Here is a 19,831-nt window from a genome sequence, read left to right as displayed (position 1 = left end):
CTCCCTTTTTATTAAAAATGTATAGCATACTGTTTCACAACACAGCAAGTGTTCAAAATGACTTCCTCCCCTTCCATGTTTTTAAGATTTGAAACATAATACCATGCTCTTTTCATTGTGTTTCATTTCTTTTTAATTTTCCTTTTATCTCTCCTGTGGTCTTTTCTCTTTGCAAGAAAACTCACTTGACCCTCTTGACACCATTGTAGCTCAACAAATGGAGTATGCATCAGTTGTTGAATTGTGCACATGACATAAAGATGTATTTTCTTTAATACACAGCCCCATGTGAAGTTTAAATTAACTTCCCAAATCACCACAAACCAGCAGAATGTTTTTCACAGCTGAATATTCAGGAAGCAGTTTTATATTTAGCTTCAAAGTAATGAACTCTTCTATCCTAAGTGCCATTCATTGGCTTTTTGGCAACTCATTATGCAGAATACCAAAGATAAAACAAAACAAAATGAAACATTCCTACAAAGAAATGACTATTAGATTGAAAATGAAGGCTCAAATAAAATGGAATGTTAACTTCAAAGTGATGAGGGAAAATATCCGCTATCTGAAACCTATGCCTAGCTAAACAATCATTAAGAAGTGAGAGTAAACAAAAGGCATTTTCAGATAAACAAGACTAAGAGCATTTTCCAGTCACAGACTTGCTGCAAGACAATGAAAATATGTACTGAATTGTGTCTGGTATGTTGTCCCAGCAATGGGAAAGCTGACAAATACACATGAGAACTTCGTGTGTAACAGAAGTGGCATTTATAAGTTAGTAGAGAAAGGATGAACTATTCCATAAATGGTGCTGAGACAATGTTACCTCCAAAGACAGGGGGATATAAAATGTGATTCTTCACATGATACACTAAAAATAAGTTCCAGATGAATCAAAGTCCTCAATTTCAAAAACTTGAGAGATAGAAATGAATTTCTTCATAATATAAAGGTAAAAATGAAATGAATAAACAGGACATGATAAGCACAAACTACAATGGAAAAAATGACAAGTTTGATTACATTATTTTAAAACTTCTATATAAGACATCATAAAAAGCAAAAGAAATTTCAAACAGGAAGAAGATATTTTCAATGCATATAACTAACAATTGATTAATATATAGTATTTATATCTGAAGACATCTAAATAATACAAGAAATATGAAAAAGGATGCACAAGGATGTCATATGAATCAGAATAAGCTAGACTTGCAATGCAGTAAAAAATTATTCCAAAATCTCAATGGTTTATCACATAAAGTTTCTCATTCGTGAAAATCCAACTCTCCAAGGAAGTAGCTCTTCAGGAGAAGAGTCAGAAAGTGAGGCTCCTATGATCATGAGGCTCCATTATCTCTGCAGCCAACCTCATGCCAAGGCAGGGAGACAGAGAAAAAGAGAAAGGAGAGGGAGGGAGGAGGAGAGAGAAGAGGAGAAAGGAAAGAGAAAAAGGAAAGACAGGAGAGGGAGAAGGGGGGGGGAGGGGGAGGGAAGAGGGAGAGGGAGAGGGGAAGAGAAGAGAGGGAGGGAGAGGAGAGACAGGAGAGGGAGGAGGAGGGGGATGGAAGGGGGAGGGCGGGGGAGAGGAAAAGGGGGCAGAGGGAGGGAAGGGGGGGAGAGAAACTTCGCCCTTCTCCTCCTTTCTTGTCTGGAATGTAGGCAAAAATAGAACTCCAGCATCTATTTTATGTCCTCAGAAATGAAAGTTACATACTAAGCCTGACAAATCAGGAAGCCAGAGGAAGCTGGGTCCCTAATGAATTCATGAAACCCTGATCATAACTGCCTCCTACCTTCAGTCTCTCTCAAGGTGAGAGGCCAAGTTTCTATGTATACGAGGCACTAGAGTCATGTCTATTACCTGGCAGTCAAACATAATTTGTAACTGATTCTTAGAACATGAAGTAAACATTGTAGACCTTGACAAAGTAATAAAATACAAAAGTACTGAAAAGGAAAAGGGTTAAATATAAGTGATTTCTTCATCTTTTATAGCAGGAAGTCAATCAATATTATTTTAAATCAAAAAGAAAAAAACACAGTAACACCGAGCTCTTGGTATTTTTTCATCAACCTTTTTCTTCAACTTTAGCAGGATCTGTTAGAACATGATATCCCTGCGGAATGTTTTTCCAAAGATCATTCCATTTTGTGTATTCTATTATATAATAGTAAATTGAGTGATTTTGATTAAAAATGTATATAGTATGATCCAAGTTTTATTTAAAAAATTGGTTGCTTTCATTTATCACCTGTCTATATATGTGCAAGAGATGTGTGGAATGTTGTTCATCTCATGTTAAGGGTAGTTGTGTCAGGGTGGCCTGATTTGGGGTGGTTTTAGCTCTCAAATTTTTACTTTTTCTTTCATCCTTTTTTAATGTTTATTTTTGTTAGTCCATGTTTGCAGTACACAATGATTATATTCATCGTGGGGAGGTGGCACATGTACATAACACATCCTAATTTTTTTACATCCCTTTCCCCTCTCCTCCCACTCTCCTCCCCCTCTCCCTCCATCTCTTGGTCCCCTTTCTATTTGTAAAAGCTCAATCTTCCTGTTTCCTATTAGCTATCTTTTATTTTGCTCTTTATTTATACTTTGGATTTCTCATAAAAGGGAAACCATGTAATATTTAACCTTCTGTGCCTGATTTATTTACCTAACAGAATGGTGTCAAGGTGAATCTATTTTCCTACAAATGACTCAAATTTATCCTTCTTTACGGCATAATAGTACTCCACTGTATATGAATACCTCATTTTCTATATCCATTCATCTATTAATAGACTGGTTCCAAGATTTAGCTATTATGAATTGTGCCGCTATAAACATGGGTAGGCATGTATCACTGTAATATGATGTCTTTATTTCTTTCAGAAAGATATCTAGATGGGGAATTGCTTGGTCAAATGGACACACTTTGACCTTCTTATTTAAGCACATTAAAAACTAAAAACCAATCAGAGAAAATAAAGATTTTTTACCCTTTAGTAATGTTATAAACTTCAAATTTTTCTGTAGAAGCATTTTCTCACAAATAACTGTTTAATTGGTAGAATATTTATAATGAACATATACCATTTTTAGAAGAACAATAACATTCATAGTACTAACCTACCCGCAATCTAATAATTCTTATTTGTGAGATTTTGAAATGAGGAAAGTAGAGTCAAGTCTCCAAAGGTCTTGAAGCTCTAAAACTCTGTTTTAAGGTTCTATGAAATAAACACAGATCCATAATTCAGTGGTTAAAAAAACTTCATATTCTTTTTTTTTTAAGCATCACCTCACTGACTCAGCCTCCTTTGCTCACTGATCTTTGTTTAGACTTCAAGGCTGGTTGGAAAGTCACTAGATGATCTCATATAATTAAACTTAGGGGACAGTGCATTCTCATTAACTCAAAACAATTTTTAATTCAAATGAAAATGTAAGAACAGGAAGCATGCTATCTATCCTAAGAAAAATGAAGAAACATCAACTTACCCAGTTTTAATATTTAATTGTATTACCATCACTTTCATCAAAACAAAGACTCCAAATACATTATCTGCTTAGGGGAATCAACTATTCTCCTAATCTCTCAATTCTTTTATATCTCTATGTCTTTGCACAAATCCTAACGCTTTCTCCTTCATCTGTATTTGCCCAAAGCCATTTATCTTGCAAAGCTCAGTACTTCTTATCACTACAGACCTATAGAACTTGGCAAATATCTCTGTTATAACAATTCTCAGAGTTGCCATGTATAATTGTACATGTTGTGCACTGCACAAGAACATGAGATAAGGAAGCAAGTGGAAGCTGAAAGCCAGCCTGAGCTCAGCTGTCAAGCGAGGCTGTACCTGTGCCAGGAGGTCTCCCTACTGAGTTTGCATAAAGGCACCTTTGCAGGTTCATGCTGACTCACTGCGTGGACTGAAATAAGTCTATAGCTTCTCTGTGACTGTGAGCACATCAAGGGTAGGGACAGTGAAGTGTTTATTCTTTAACTCCCTGCAGCCCTCAGTACCTGGCAGAGTAGAAACTTAATGCTTGTTTAATGGATGCTGAATAAATTGTAAGATATAAACGATTTTCCTAACTTCTTAACATCACAGTGAAAAATGTTAGAAATTTTTCTCTCCCTCTATTTAGGTTGAAAAACATTTTTTTAAGTTGTGCAGGAAAAAGGAGGAAATAAAAACTAACAGTTGATGAGTAGTATCTACATGTCAGCAACCTCACATATATTATCTCATTTTATGCTCCCAATGACACTACCCACTAAGGTTTACTAGGAGTCATAGTCAAAATACTTACAAGCACACACCAAAGTGGACACTGGCCCGGTCAGAACAGAGCTCAGCTGCAAACAGCTCTTCCACCCATACTACATGTAGAGCTGAACAGCAGCGCTTAGTGTATCAGCCCCACATTACAGATGGGCTAATGAATGCTCAGTGAGGTCAGATAATAGGTCACACTTGCATAGCTAGTTCAGTGGAGAAGCTAGGACCAGACTTCAGATGAGTTTGATTCCCCAAAGCTGTATTCTTCTCCCCCATACCTTGATGCCTCTACTTTACATACAAAGCTTTGCACTTGTTGCAAGTTTCTCGACATCTACTGAAGTATCTATTAACTAGACTATTCACCTCCCCAAACAGAAATAACCAAGAGTTTATAACTCTCAAGTAATGGCTCTCATTTCACAAGTCACATAACAAGTCATCATGTTGCTTTATAGTCATGCTTCATATTTTAATAAATCTGAGTGGTACATTTTATTATTTTATACATTGAAAGGCTTAGCAACAGGAGACAATTCTTGAATAATGCTCCTGGCTCCCTTTGCATTTCCTAAAGTCTGTACTCTTTAAATCAGAACACATAATGCAATTCCTTTCATCAAATACACTTCAACTGCTGAAGAATATGCCCAATGTAATTCTGTTCTGGGAAAGTTCAGAGAAATACTTTGCATCCTATACACTTTATTATTTGTTGATGAATTCTAGTTTGTTTCAAGACATCATATGTTCTTTGAATCATCACATTTTCATTTGGGGACCCTGTTATTTACTCAGTCCTTGCATAGCACTATGGACAGACACTATACATGATGCCAAATCCCTAGTATGAATGAAAACATTCGACAATATTTGGTTTGCTTTTAAGTTGTTTTCCATTGTAGCCCTGTAGAGGATTCTAATAAATTTGTTGCTACTATGAAATTACTTCTTCTCTGTAAAGGAAAAGGAATTTTCCCCCTTAGGTCAGTTTTATTGGAATATAGTACTAACCTACTAGCATTCTAATAATTCTTATTTGTGACCAAAATTTATTTTCTTGGTACAAAATAGTGAACCTAAGGAAAGATTATCACATAAAAATGTTTTTAAAGACACATTGTTTTCCTTTTTATTTACATAAATAAAGAATGCTTAAAATGCAAAGTTTATAGAAAGACATGTTGAATTGTTTTGGAACAAATCAAACTATGAAATACACAATTTACAACTACATCAATACACGTATACCTAGAAAATATAGTACATATGCATCTCATAATGTAAGTTTTGGACCTTTTTTCTATTCAAGTCCTGAGGGTAGCATTCAAAATATTTAACTATCAGTATGGCCTAGAATCAGCAAATCAAAAAATCACAAGTCCAGAGGCCTTCTGTTATGATAAGCATTAACCTTTAGTTACTGGGTAACTAGAAGGTCTTGGGAGTCCCAGGAACAGATTGGGTCCATTGGGTTGGAGAGACCTGCTAAAGGAACTCAAGGAAGGAACTACCTACTAAACACTAGGTAGTTAGTGTTTAGTTCAACTGGTCTTTTAATAACTACCACTAGTATATTTAACTGATTTTGTGTTAAATAGTATTAGTATTATGAAAATAATCAGTATACTGAATTCCTTCTAAAATGTCAACCCTGCCAGTCAACACATGACTCTAAATATCCATCATCACCTGCCAGACACCAGGCATTCTGGGCAACTACCCTCCATATAACCCCTACTGCCTAGGCAGCCGTGCTATCTACCACACTAGTCTGCCTTTCACTGGCCACAGCCAACAACCCAATGCCTCAAAACTCATAGGCCACTCTAATGGCTGCCACAAAAAGATAACCTGAGCAGCTAATCAGACTCCCAGTCTTGGAAAGTTGGGTCAGAAAACATGAAGAGATTGTCAAGTGGCAGTTAGTCCTTTCCTGCCAGGAAATGAGTATGGGAGAGGTGTTGACAAAGGTATCACCAAATAAACAGAGGCTGAGAGGAGCTGGGTTGGACTCAATTGGCAGAAATTGAGCACAAAGTGAATATGCACATCACAATCAGTGCATGAAGAAGGAGGGCAATCCAGGTGCTAGAAGGGATAGAATGCAAAGTGTTTGAGTGTTAAAAGTGGGGAGTTCACTTCTATATTGTGGGTGGTTATGTAAACTAGTACAACCACTATGAAAATTAGTGTGGGGTTTCCTCAATGAACTAAAACTAGAAATTCCATTTGAGCCAGATATTCCCCTTCTGGGTATCTTCCCAAAAGAGCTAAATACTTCATATTATAGCAATACATGCATATCTATGTTTGTAGCAGTACAACTCACAGTAGCTAAATCTGGGAAATGGTCTATATGCCCATCAACAGATGAACGGATAAAGAAAATGTGGTATATGTACACCATGGAGTACTACTCAGCCATGAAGAAGGGTACATTTGAGTCAGTGGTAGGACAATGGATGCACCTTGAGACCATAATGCTAAGTAAAATAAGTCAGATGCAGAAAGATAAATATCCATGGTTATACTAGAACCCCAAAGGGTAAATCTCACAAAGAGAAAAATTAAAAATTGATGATAGGAAACAGGGAAGTAGACTGTTTGCAGATGCTAAGGGAATCTAGGAATAGAGGGAGAAGGGAGGAAGGGAAGTAAAAGTAAAAAGGTTTAAGTTGTGCTATATACATATACCAACTCCCCACAATAAATATATTATGTAAAGCAGACTTGTACTAATAAAAAGTTGAAGGGTTCCCAGGAACACAGCTGGCAGATAACCCAGAAAATGTTTTCCTGGATTGAAATTACCAACATTATAACAACCAAACTCCACTTCTGCTTGACCACCAAAGGCCTGATTCATGCTGACACTCTACAACAACTCTTCTCAAAGTGTGATTCCTGGACCACCAGCAATATCAACATCACCTGGAAACTTGTTAGAAATGCATAGTTCTGCTAGGTCAGAAACTCCAGGGGTGGAGCTCAGCCACCTTCCAGGTTATCCCAATCAAAGTTCAGGTTGGAGAATCAACCTTGCCACCTGGCCTTGCCCAAAGTGCCACCATTACCTGGAAGGGAACTGCTGCTGCCCTCACAGTATCTCAGGTTAATCCTCCCAGAGATAAATTCTCCAGTTGCTCAGATATGCTGATGAAGGAACTTTCTTTGCTACAATACATTTATGCCTACCCATTCCAGTAGGTAATTCACCAGCCCCAAATACCTGAGGGATGCAATGTATACTATGACCAACCACCACAGGCAGGGCCAGGACCTGATGATTTGAAGATGCCCCACAAAGGTTATAGACACTGAGTTTGACAGGTAGCTTTTGGTGTGTTTCCTTCATATCACTTCTAGATGAAACTGGGTTGGCCCCCTCCTAGAAGTGGGGACAGCATGTGTCTTTGGCTAAGGTATAATAGGTGGGGTTTTTTGGCCTTACATCCAAAAAAAAAGATGTGTACTAATGGGCAAGAAGCAGACTTCAGAGAGGCGTCATTTAGAGCCTATTAATCCACTGCCTCTCTGCAGCCTGCTGCTCATGCTACCAAATTTTGTACCACATAACTTCACCTTCTAGCCAGAGGGTGTACCACTGACTTAGGTGTAGCCAAAACAGTTGAACCACTTACCTACAATGTGACTTATACAGAGGATGATCATTATAATTGTCCCCAAATTTGAAGACTGCAGCAGTTAAAAATGAGAGTGCTTACCAAAAAACATTGCCTTGATCTATGAAGGATGATGGCAAAATAACAATAAAAACAAAATGTACAACCTGGGATTCCCAAGAAAGGCCATCCATTAAGGGGGTAGACACATCTAGAGAGAAGCAGAGATGCTGAGAAGGACAAGGACAATGACACAGATATTGACAGAGAAATCACATACCCTGCAAAGAAATGGAAAGCAAAAGTGCCTCTGTTCCTATTGGCTTGGTATCCTTCCACTACTCCCCATACCTCTTCTTTTTCAGTAGCCAGAGTGTGCTGCTAGAATGTCTGCAGAGGGGGCTAGATGGAGTATAAGATCAAGTGAGGTTGAGTGTCAAGGTTATATGGAAAGTCAATGAGAAACAATGACAATGAAAGAAACAGATACACACAGTCCCTATGGGTGCAAACTTGAAGGGCATTCTGTCAGGGAAGGGATCTCGGGGCCACAGTCTCATTTCCCAGGGGCTGAACCTGAGGTCCAACAGAAATGAAGATTGAACAAATGAGTGAATGAATATACAAATGAATAAATAATAAATAAATACATTTTAAAGGAATACATAAAGCTAACAACATGCTTCAGGATGGACAGAGATGACTTTAGAGAAGGCCCAGTGGCAAAAAGTGCTGCAAAGCTTCTGAGATCAAATCACTCTGAGTACAAAGAAATGGCACCAGTGGGCCAGCCCTTGCCCCAAGCTAAGTAGCCAAACAGAAACAGAAGCACTAGATCTGTAAGGTGGCAAGCCTGGCAACCCCATTTTTCTGGTGCCCTAAGCAAAAGTTAATTAATGTTTGTGATGAGCTCAAGTGTTTGAATTCCAGACCTGTTTTTAGAGTACCATTGCTCAATGGTGGCCTAAGTGAGGACCTCACTTAGGAGCCAGTGAGATGGGAGTTGGAGGCATTTTGCCCCCAGATGCATCAATTTAGTTACCAGGTGACAATGCACAGCATCAGTACAATCCAGCACCAGCAACTGCAGTGGTGGCAATCAAGGGATCTTAGTCCTTAACAACTTTAGTGGCAGCAAAAGTGGTATGAAGGCTTGTTATGAAGCAAACATAAGTCTCATGCCTCAAAAGGGCTTGTCTGAGTTCTGGCCTTGTTACAGGATAAGGGTAACAGCATTCTGCTTGGACCTCAGTATATGCATTGGTCCAGCCAATATAGCACATTTTGATTTCATTACCTATTTTTGACACTGCTATTTTGAAGCCAAGAGCATTTTTGTTCTGCATTTTGCTTTCTTTCATTCAAACTATATACCATTTGGGTCATAACAATTCAACTTTAGTAGGAGTTCAATACCCCTGTTTCAGCTTACAAGGATTTCTTTGAATGCAGAGACTTAACACCTTGAAAGCAGCTGAACCCATGAGATACTGAGTCCAAGCCAAATTTCCAACCAATAGAATTGTGAGCTAAATAAATGGCTGTTTTAAGTCACTAAATTTTAGGGTGGCTTGTTATGCAGCAAACACTGATACAGACACAAAAATAAAGCCAAAGCAAACGTAGTTGTTTTCAAAGCTGAAACTGACAATTCTGAATATAACTTGGAATGTTTTCCTGCAGGTGGTAAGTCTGAATCCTTGTATCCTGAGATATAATTACTAGTTCCAGTTTCATGAAGCTTAGGCAGTGCGCTTGCCATGTCACAGCACCCACCTAGCATTGTAGGAGATCGCCACATGAGAAAAATTATGGCATGCAAATGATTCATACAGTTTACATTGCTTTTATAAAAAAACTACGAAAGCCAATTTTAAACTAACAGTCCACCTCTATTCAAACTTCAGCAGAATTAACCATTTCATAACCATTGCATGCTTATGAAAACATCACTTTTTTCACCCAGTATCACAACCAGCAGGAGTCACTACTTCTCAGAAGACTCAAAATTCTGATGTCACTGAATAGACAACCATTATTCTCAAGGACTCAAGTTCACTGATAAAGTCTCATCAATGATTTCCAAAAGAGGTAGGCAATAAGCAATCTCACACAGATTATATGATTCTAAGCCAAAGTTACTGAGATTGTATTCTATAATGGCACCCCTTATAATACCTTTTATATTAGTCAATATTCCAGCCACCCATGAGCATGTAATCAACTATGGCTACAGGAATTGACTAAGCCACAGCATCTGAGCATGGTGCACATATTGACTTCCAGGGAAAGAGGCTCAGAGGTCCTCTGGTCTGTTCTCCAGCCTCCTACCCAAGAGGCAGAGGAGTGCTGAACTAATGAAACTGATAGATAAGGTCCCTAGGCACTGCTGGACAACATTTTCTGCTGGGTGGAGCCTTGAGAATACAAAAAATCCCGTATGGGTAGAAAGCCTGTTTCTGAGCTATGACTTTTTTCCTCATTGGAATGGCAGCTTGAGACTTGATTTTGGCTTAAGAGAAATGCTAAGCCATTCTGTTTTGGCTCGGAGTTCCTGGCTGTCTTTACCCTAACACTTCTTCTGTGATGCCTCAGACATGTTGATGTAGAGTTTGGAGCCATTTTTCCAGTTAATAAAATACTACTTCGCTTCCCTTGCCACTCTTTAGATGCATTCATCCCCTGTGAAATACACAAGTGTGGTATTGCCCTGGCTGATTACCACGATTCATCCCTTAATAGTACCTGAATCTCACCTCCATCCCTAACTCTGACATAGTCTCAGAAAAAAGCAACTATAGGTCCCTGGAATCAACACTTGGAGAGGAAAGCTCCACAAAAGAAACCGAAGTCCAGGCCTCAAACTTGAAACACTGCTATTGGGGGCCCAGGATATAATCTCCCTAGGAGCTAGGATAGCCTTGTCCCCGATTTCAATCTGCAGGACGACCAAGGTTCCAGGTGAGCTAGATCTCCCTTAGAATAAGCAGAATTGTAGTGTAAGACATTTTTGGCCTATGGCAGTGATGGTAAACCTTTTAGAGCTTTCAATGATAATAAACAGCCAGCTACGGCATGCGTGCCATAGGTTTGCCACCACTGGCCTATGGGATCATTTGACCTAAACATTCATAAAGCCAACTAGATGGCAGACCCCAGATTCTATTGCTCTTAATTTTGTTTTAACCTGCATCCAGAGATAAGGAGATAAAAGTCTGGGGCATCATGGGCCTTTTCTAAAGTATCCTGAATCCCTTCCCCATCATATGTTTTCATGTTGGCCCTGATTTGGACACTGTATGAAAACTAATCTACACATCTGTAAAGACAGACTAAGAAAATAATAAGTAAACCTTAGTGGTTTGCAATGTGTAACCAGGAATTTTGGTCAAGTGTCTAATTATGGTTGTGGGTTTCAAAAACCTCATAGTGTGGGTGCAATCATTGAAAGGAAGTGGAGTACAGTGATAAAAGTGGATCAAAAGGCATTTATTACATGGAGAAAGAAGCTTATTCCCGGAATTAAGTAGAGGAGAAAACATAAAGTAAAACAAGATTAAAAGTCAAAAAGGCATTAAATAATAACAGTATCCAGAAGGCTTTGGCTTTGAGAATTAGCTTGGCCTGGACATATTTAAAGGCCCTTAATCAGTAGGTAGTGACTAAGGGATATCTCAAGTGAACGGAAAACTTGTCCAGGCAATAGTTTTAGTTTTAGTAGTGGTGAAAAGCAAATTAGGAAAGAATAAGGAACTGAATGACAGAAAGAAAGCTTGAGGTTTTAGAAACCAGGATAGACATATACGAAAGAAGGAAAACATATACTCACAAAGACACTCAGACTCAGACCTAACTGCAATCAATGGAGACTATCCAATTCTAAACAACATAGCTAGCTCACACTGGGAAACAGCAGATGGAATGCCATGGCAATCTTAGTACAAGAGGGGTAAACTGTCATATTCCAGTAGTGCTCTGATAGCCAATACAAAACTAACTGGTCAGGTCAGGACAAAAACAAATACCATTTGGGGACTTACAGTTGATTTTAGGGGACTGACGTTGATGGTCACATACCAAATATTCTAGCAACGCTGGGGCTCTAATGCAAATATCTTTTCTGTCTTGGATACAGCAAATAGGTTTTGGTTTTCACCAGTGCAGAAGACACTTTAATTCAAAACTGTATTAATGATGGGAGGTGTACAGCAGGATACATACAGTGCTCAACGTCAACCTCCCAGAGATATACAGACCTTCAAAAATAGCGCACATAATTTGGTAGTCAAACATACTGAAGAATTCTAATACCTGTATCACAGAGAGATCAGAAGATAAACAAGCAGGTTTTGGAGGCACTACTGAAGTGGGGTTGAAAATCAATTTTTCAAAATGTAGCTTGGATTTGACTACAGTGGCCTAGGTAAAAGTTTCCCCAGAAGGAAAGCAGTATATCAAGAAAAGGACAAATGACCAGCTCACCAGACCAATAGATGAAAAAAAGGCTATCATCAGGACTGTGTGATGCTTATATATCCAGTACAGTGAGAAGGACTAACACCTGGTCCAGCTACCTAAATGAACAACTGTACAGCAAAGGGGTATCACGCAGCATAGAAACACTTATAGAAACAATAACCTAGGCACCAGTTTGGGCCTTACCAAACATTTCAGAATCTCAAGTCTGGCTAATAATTTCCCATACCATCGCTATTGATGGTATGAGAAAAGTTTGTTATTAGAGAAATCAAGACACAGTACTTTGTACCAGTGCAGAACACCCTGATCCAGTCACACCATCCACTCTTCACAGAGGTAGATCTTATAAAAAAGGATCAATGCTATGCTACCCAATCATTACTCTGTTGTAGTTTATATCTAAAATGTCCCCCAAAGCTTCATGCGCTCAAAGGTGGGGCTTTTGGGAGGTGGCTGGATCACGTGGATCATGAGAGTGTGATACTGGGTTAGTGCACTGACGGGTTTATAGCTAGGGTGATGTTGGGAAGTGAAGCCTGGAGTGAAGAGGTGGATCACTGTGGGCATGGCCTGGGAGGATGTATACAACCTTTTTCTTCCCTTGATCCCTCTGCTTCTTGCCTGACTTGCCACGAGCTGTTTCTCTGCTGCCACTGCCCCTCTACTATGCTACCCTACCTTGGAACCAGCTATGTACTGAAAACTCTACAAACCTTAAGCCAAATAAACCTCTCCTCCTTTAACTTGTGGGTGTTGGGTGTTTCGGCCCAGCAATGAGAAAGTAACTAAAACATTCTCCTTACAGAAACACCTTACACTTTTATGAATTAACTAAGGGCTTGGAAGAACTGTGCACATAAGGCGTCTTAATTTGGTTTCATCAGAAGCAAAACTTGAGACCAAGATTCTAATGAAGGTAGTTAGGAACTGGCCTCAGGAAAAGCCCACTGAGAGTATGGAAATGATACAGGAGAAAGGAAAGCAGTCAATAGAGTGTGTTATCAAGATGGCTACCCTGTAGGTGACTAGAGCTTAATCCCTTGGAACTCTGGCAAACACAATGTACCATAGTTAACTTGCTCAAGGGTGCGAAACCTAGGATCAATTCTGAGTTGAAAGTGGCTCCTAGAGATGTTAACCTCTACTTCTGATAAGCTATCATACAGAGGGTAAAAAAGTCTTCCAGGCCTCTGAACAAACCCTCCAAGAGAAACTGGAAGTTAAAAAAAAAGTAGGCTGCACACACAAAAATAATAAGAGAGATAAGGAATATGACAGTGTTAGCCATGTATATTTCCCCCACAGGAAAACTTTACCCCGTGTCTACTGGGGAGGATAGCTTAGGCAAACTAAGTGAAGGAAACATGGGATAGAATAGTCATAGAAGTCTGAAATTGAATAGCAATTTGAGGATTTCAGGAGTTGGTAAGAACCCCTGGAGAGAAAACAATGTGTACATCAGCATTAATTGTTGGGAAATCTATTTATCCCTTATTATAGCTTGTGTCTAGATGTCCCCCCAGCAAAGCCTCAGGCGGTCATAAGAGGGGCATTTGCAGAGGTGGCTGGATCTAGAGTGTGTGATGCTGGGATTAAGAGTGTGTGATTACTAAATTAGTCCACTGATTGGTTTGGCATAGTTCTAAGTGTGCATAATGGGAAGGCCCACCCTGGGTGAGTGCTACCCACCCTAAGGGCCTGGATAGAATATGAGGGGCAGAAAGAGGGCTGCTGTTGTTGCTTGCTGCTTCGCCACATCAATGCTTGCTGCTTCACAACTTCAATGCTTGCTGCCTTCTGCCTGTCATGAACTGTTTGTCCTCTGCCACCCTGCCATGGAGCTAGTTAACTATGATCTGAAACCTCTACAAACTGTGAGCTAAATAAATCTTTGCTCCTTTATCTTTGGGTGTCAGGTATTTTGTCTCACCAATGAGAAAAGTAACGAAGATACCCCTTGTCATCAACAGAGGCTGTAAGTGAAAGAAACCTGTCAGGGTCCCTGTTTGTCTACTCATTTTCCTCCCTCCACATTTTCCGAACAAGGAATCCCATTAAATCAGGTTGTAATACAACCGACTGGACTGTTTTTGCTGATGGGCAGGTCCACTGTTTCTTCTGGCCTCCAAGCAGCTGACATGACAAACCAACTATCCTTCTCTCTCTCCCCAACATGGCAGCCACATCTAAGGATATTACCTCATCAGCCTAGGCCTTTTGTTTGAAATGGGATTTCTTTGCTGGGACTATTAAATTTTCTATGGGAGTTTAATTTTCTGTGAAAACCTAACAATAAGGGGTTTCACATTCAGAGTTAGGTCGTTTTGTGTCCCCAACATGGTATTATTAGGACTATGCTACCACCTGGTGTTCATTGTATTGGTCTTCTTGGTTATGTTGGGTTCAACGATGTAGCTGTATCCTTTAAGATGAGAAACGGGAGGTGGTGAATTTACCAAGTATATAGTATTGTCTTTAAGTCCTGAGTAAAACCATTTCTCAAGTTTCTAAAGATGACACCACAATCGCTCACTGACAGCCTTGGGGAGCTGAATTTCTCATCTCTTTGGTCCAAGAAAGACTCATAAGAGCCCTGATATGGATGAGGAAAATGACCTTGTGAAAAGGCTGGAGGAACTTACCTGCAGATTTTTGGTCTTAAATTAGACAGTCACATTTGTGTAACTCAGGTACTATCCACTCAGGATAACAGAGAAAGAACAAGTAGTTGTGTTAAATTTCTATGAAAGTGTTCAAAGACCCCAACTGTACCTGTTCTCACCCTCCATCTTCATCCCTCCCTGATCAAAGAAAGGCTCAACTGATTGTTCAGAGTCCGGGCCTTCATTGCCTGTTTTCTAGTACCCAGAACTTGGAGGTATCAGTAAAACTCTCTGAGGTGTCAATTTCTCCAACCAAGGTGACTGATGGTAGCTTTGCATCTCACTAGAATAGAAAATTCCAAAATTTAACTTTGGGGTTTAGAGCTCTGTATTGGAATTTGGAGCCAAACTGCAAGCTAGTGAAAGCAGTGACGTTAAGACATTCCATTTGTTCCCCTACATTTACCAGCCGGCTTGCGGATACCTTGGACGATGTGGATAGTTTTGGGCAATGAAATCTAAGTGGATGTGACATATATCAATTTTAGGCTGTAGGCTGAGCCTATATGAAATTCTCCAGCCTCTCGTTTTCCTCCTACAGTAGCAGCTGAAAGGGCCATGTGTCCTCGATGATGCAACTAAATAACAGCAGAGCTCAGTCAACCTGGACTCTTGCAGAACTGCATGGAGCAGATCCCTCCCATCCCACATCCTTCTGATCTGCCTGAGATATGCAATGAGCGTGAGAAACTAATTTTTGATGGAACAAACCTCTGACACAGTATGAAACTATTACCTGAGCATAACTATATTCTAATGAATGCAGCCTCCCCCTCTTCTATAATATATAACGCTTATTTCATGTGCTAAATTTAGGTGTTAATAAATCTACACATTATACCCAGACTCCTCTGAACTGGCCGATTGGAGAGAAGCTTTCAACAAAATAGTAGTGAGCAATACAATTCAGTAAACACACTGCTTTCTACTGCACAAAAAAACAGGAAATAATTAAATTTCTTATAGACATTTCTTTATTATATTTTCCCACTTGAATATTTAGAGAATAATTTAAATGTAATGCATACTGACAGCAAGCACAGTATCAAATATTAGTTTTTTTAATATTTTTCTTTTCTCATCCTTTATTCCTTTAGGAAAAAATATTTAGATGACCTCAAAGAAACAATTATTATGCTAATCACAGTATGCAGTAACACATACAAGCCCAGACTCAATAGAAAAGAAAGCAACAAAGAAGTGAAAAAGTCTTTCTCCTCAAATCATTTTAATTCATTTTTCCACAGCCATATAAATTTAAAGTATGAAACAACAATAATACAGCTATAGAATCTAGGTTCTCTTTCAAAGCAGTGGCATATAAAACATAGAAAAGCTAAAACCTCAGCACAAGCTTCAAAAAAACAAGGACTGAGAGAATTTTGATGACAACATGAAATGCACAAAATACATTACACAAAAATACTAGAATGCATAAAATATAAAGCTACACATTTCAGGTAGAAAGCATTGTAAAATATATAAAATATGCAAGAAATCAAAACCAAAGAGATTTTTCTTATAATACCATGAATACACTGGAACTGGCAATTAGCATTTGAAGATGGGAACAAGAAAATAGCAGTTTCCCATTTAAAACTTTATTTCTAGGCTTTAGGATTTCACCTTCTTGACATCCTTCTTTCCAGAGCTCTCAGTAGCTGACTTTGCTTTTCTTTTCTGTGACTAAAATGGAAACAGATTTAATGTTCTGCTCCAATATGCACATTTTTAAATGGCCCAACAATGTTAAATCTAGGATGTAAATGCATTAAAAAAATTTTAACATGAATATTCACTTCACTGTTATATTTCACAGTTAATGTTCTATATAGCCCAACAAACTGTGTAACTCAATGTAAAATAACCTTTGAAGATGTTTCTTTTTATGAAAAGACATAAAATACCCGTCAAAAATAGTCATCAAGTATCTACTTATACATGGCACTATAAATGTACTCTTATCTTAAGGACGACTTAATACTTAAAGGTTCTGGGCAAAATTTTATTTATGAGTATATTTTTTAAAACATTTACAATAGATTTTAAAGTACCATATTTCATATCTTCTATAATGCACGTCTTTCATTTTTTAGCATCTGTGAAATCAGAATGCATCTCACAACTGCTAACAGATATTTGGCAACATTTGTTCTTAGTGGTACATAAAATTGTGTATGACAATGGAAAGCATCTTAGATTTAATGAAATATGGCAAATTACTTAACCATGCTCAAATAATAAGATCTATTAAGGATATTTTAAATTATAGCTATACAAAGCAACCTCACTGTATTAAAATCAAGGTTTTTTTAATGCAATAGTTAACTTATTACTGAGTAAAGCTTTGTTGTCTGCTCAGTGTTCCCACTGGCACTCATAGTTCCACATGGATCAGAGAACTTATCTGATTAAATCAGAATTCCCAGTTGACACCTCATCACCATCTCATCCCACTCCTACCCCTTGGCCTAACCCTACAATAGCTTGGTCTCAATTCAAAGGATTTGATTTGCTATATACTTCTGCTTAGAGTCATGAGGGATTTTTAAAATACTGAGCCCTGTTACTAGCTAGGGAGCTCCTTCACCATGTGTTCTACAAAGATATAGGAAATGTTATTGTAGTGTAATGTTTTATCTGTCCAAAACAAATCAGCATTTCACAAGAACAGTTTTCATAATAGGTATCACTACTGCATTAAACATAGGTATTTAATTATGTAAAAAAATGGGATCTACCTAAAAGTTAGGAAAATGCTGAAAATTTTACCATTGGAGTTTTAGTTGCCCGTTTCTTCTTTTCTGCTCTCTCTCTTTCCTCAATTTCCATATTTTCTTTCTCAATCAATGAAATTAAAGTGTTACAGCGTCTCTGGAATTCCTAAATGAAATAATAAAAAGACAATTTCTATAACTGAGTTTTCATCTTTAAGAAAGTGACAATTCTTTAATTGTATCATTTCTGTGGTATAGAATTTCCAAAAACAGTGTCCTTCAGAACAATATCCACAGAGGGCATTGACATATTTCACCAAAATAGGGGAAGGAATAAATATCATTCAATGAGTGATTGTTTAAAAAAACTGTGATACATCTACATCACGGAACACTACTCGGCAATAAAAAGGAAATAACTGTTGATACACAAAACGATCTGAATAAGTCACAAGGGAAATACACTGAATGAAAAAAATCAATCTCAAAAGGTTAAACATAGTATGATTCCAGTTAATTCCAGTTATACAACATTATTAAAGTGACAGATATACAGAAATGGAGAATAGATCAATGGCTGGCAGAGACTAGGGAAAGGAGGGGAGAATAAGTGTAATTACAGAGAGCACAATGGAGTCCGCTGGTGGTGGAGGTGGTTACACAAAGCTGCTTAGGGTAAAACTATACTGAACTACACACACGCACGCACATACACACACAAACAAATGAGTAACAAGTGCATGTATAACTGATGAAATCTAGACAAGCTTCGTGGCTTACACTAATATGAATTTCCTGATTGTCAGGCAAGACATTATTACCTCTGGGGAAAACTGGGTGAAGGGTACATGGTACCTGCCTATACATTTCTTTATTACTTCCTTTGAGTCTATAAATATTTCAAATTTAAAAATGAACATAAACCACATAAGCAGGACTTAAAATAAGGGGATGTTCTGTGGTCAAAATACGTTATGAAGACACTCAGATAACACAAGTTAAAGCAGCCTTCCTCACTACCAGGCTTCTCGGAGTCCTGCAGGATACAGCAGCAAAGCTATTTAACCAACAGAACTCTCTTGTCACCAAACTTCTTGTGGGAACAGAGTTCTGGGGAGTACATCTCAGGAAACACTGCTTTATTTGCTAATTCGGAGTAAACAGTACCTAGAAACATTTTTGCACTAACCTTGCCACTACCTATATTTCACTGTCAGCAAATCAATGCATTGAAACCATAAAAAGGTTTCATGAATGTATGGTGAGCATTAAACACATGATTCATTAATACAGAAACTCAAACATTATGAATTCTGTATACTTTATGTTAAAAGTAAATAATGGCTTAATGTCAAAGGATAAATAACATTTTTAAATGATTCCTTTTCTCTGTAAACAAGAAAGTCTCCCAAAATACAAAATAGCTAAACATTCAAATGAAAATGTAGTTTTACAGTCAATTAAGAACTACCTCAACAACAGAAAAAAATGGTCAGATACAGAAATAGAAAACTCACAAAAAAGTTCAAATTTTTAAAAAAATTTTCACTGAGCCAAGTATAGTGGTACACACCTGTAATCCCAGCTACTAGAAAGGCTGAAGCAAGTCCGAATAGTTTCTCTAGTGTGAGAAACTGAAAGTGTAAATAAGGACTAAAAGGTATAATGGATAATGTGAAATAGGAAGAAAAGGGGCAAAGGGGAAGGAGAAATGGGAGGGGTAGGGGAAAAGAAAGAAAGGAATGGAATTAATATGAGAAAAAGAAAAAATGGAAACAAAGTCTTTGTAGATAGGTATGGAGGGGTTGAAGGGAGGGCAGGGGAATGGGGAAAAATAAGAACCAAGAGATTATGTAAAGGTGCAAATTTCCAATGATGAATGTCATTATATTGTATACCTCAATGTACCAATATGATTAATAAAAAATAAAAGAGTATCACAAGTTCGAGGCCAGCCTGGGCAAACTACTGAGACCTTGTCTCAAAATAAAACAAAAAGGGATAGAGATGTAGCTCAGTGATAGAGTGCTTACCTAGCATGTGCAAAGCCCTGGAATCAATTTCT

At 38.2% G+C, this 19,831-nt stretch overlaps 1 protein-coding gene across 9 annotated transcripts in view; it reads right to left on the bottom strand.

Moving 5' to 3' along the window:
• Window positions 1–16,258: 16,258 nt before the first annotated feature.
• Smarca1 (SNF2 related chromatin remodeling ATPase 1) overlaps window positions 16,259–19,831 on the bottom strand; it is an 83,574-nt gene continuing 80,001 nt past the window's right edge. For 5 of the 9 annotated variants that reach the window (XM_013077906.3, XM_004860027.4, XM_087199845.1 and 2 more), the window contains 2 exons: window positions 17,822–17,932; window positions 16,259–16,735 (listed from right to left, as the gene is read on the bottom strand). In XM_013077906.3, coding sequence (XP_012933360.1) covers window positions 16,664–16,735; window positions 17,822–17,932 — 183 coding nt within the window. In that variant the 3' untranslated portion in view covers window positions 16,259–16,663. Of the gene's footprint in view, window positions 16,805–17,790; window positions 17,933–19,831 lie in introns of all 9 variants that reach the window. The other 4 variants (XM_087199847.1, XM_004860029.4, XM_087199848.1 and 1 more) reach the window with 3 other exon arrangements.

The sequence above is a fragment of the Heterocephalus glaber genome, unplaced genomic scaffold (genome assembly GCF_053883595.1).
Source record: "Heterocephalus glaber isolate CG9 unplaced genomic scaffold, H.glaber_assembly_v1.0 deba00001729, whole genome shotgun sequence".
In the NCBI taxonomy this organism is placed as follows: Eukaryota; Metazoa; Chordata; class Mammalia; order Rodentia; family Bathyergidae; genus Heterocephalus; species Heterocephalus glaber.
The sequence above is the reverse complement of the archived record's forward strand: the minus strand, read 5'-3'. Positions and strand labels throughout refer to the sequence as shown.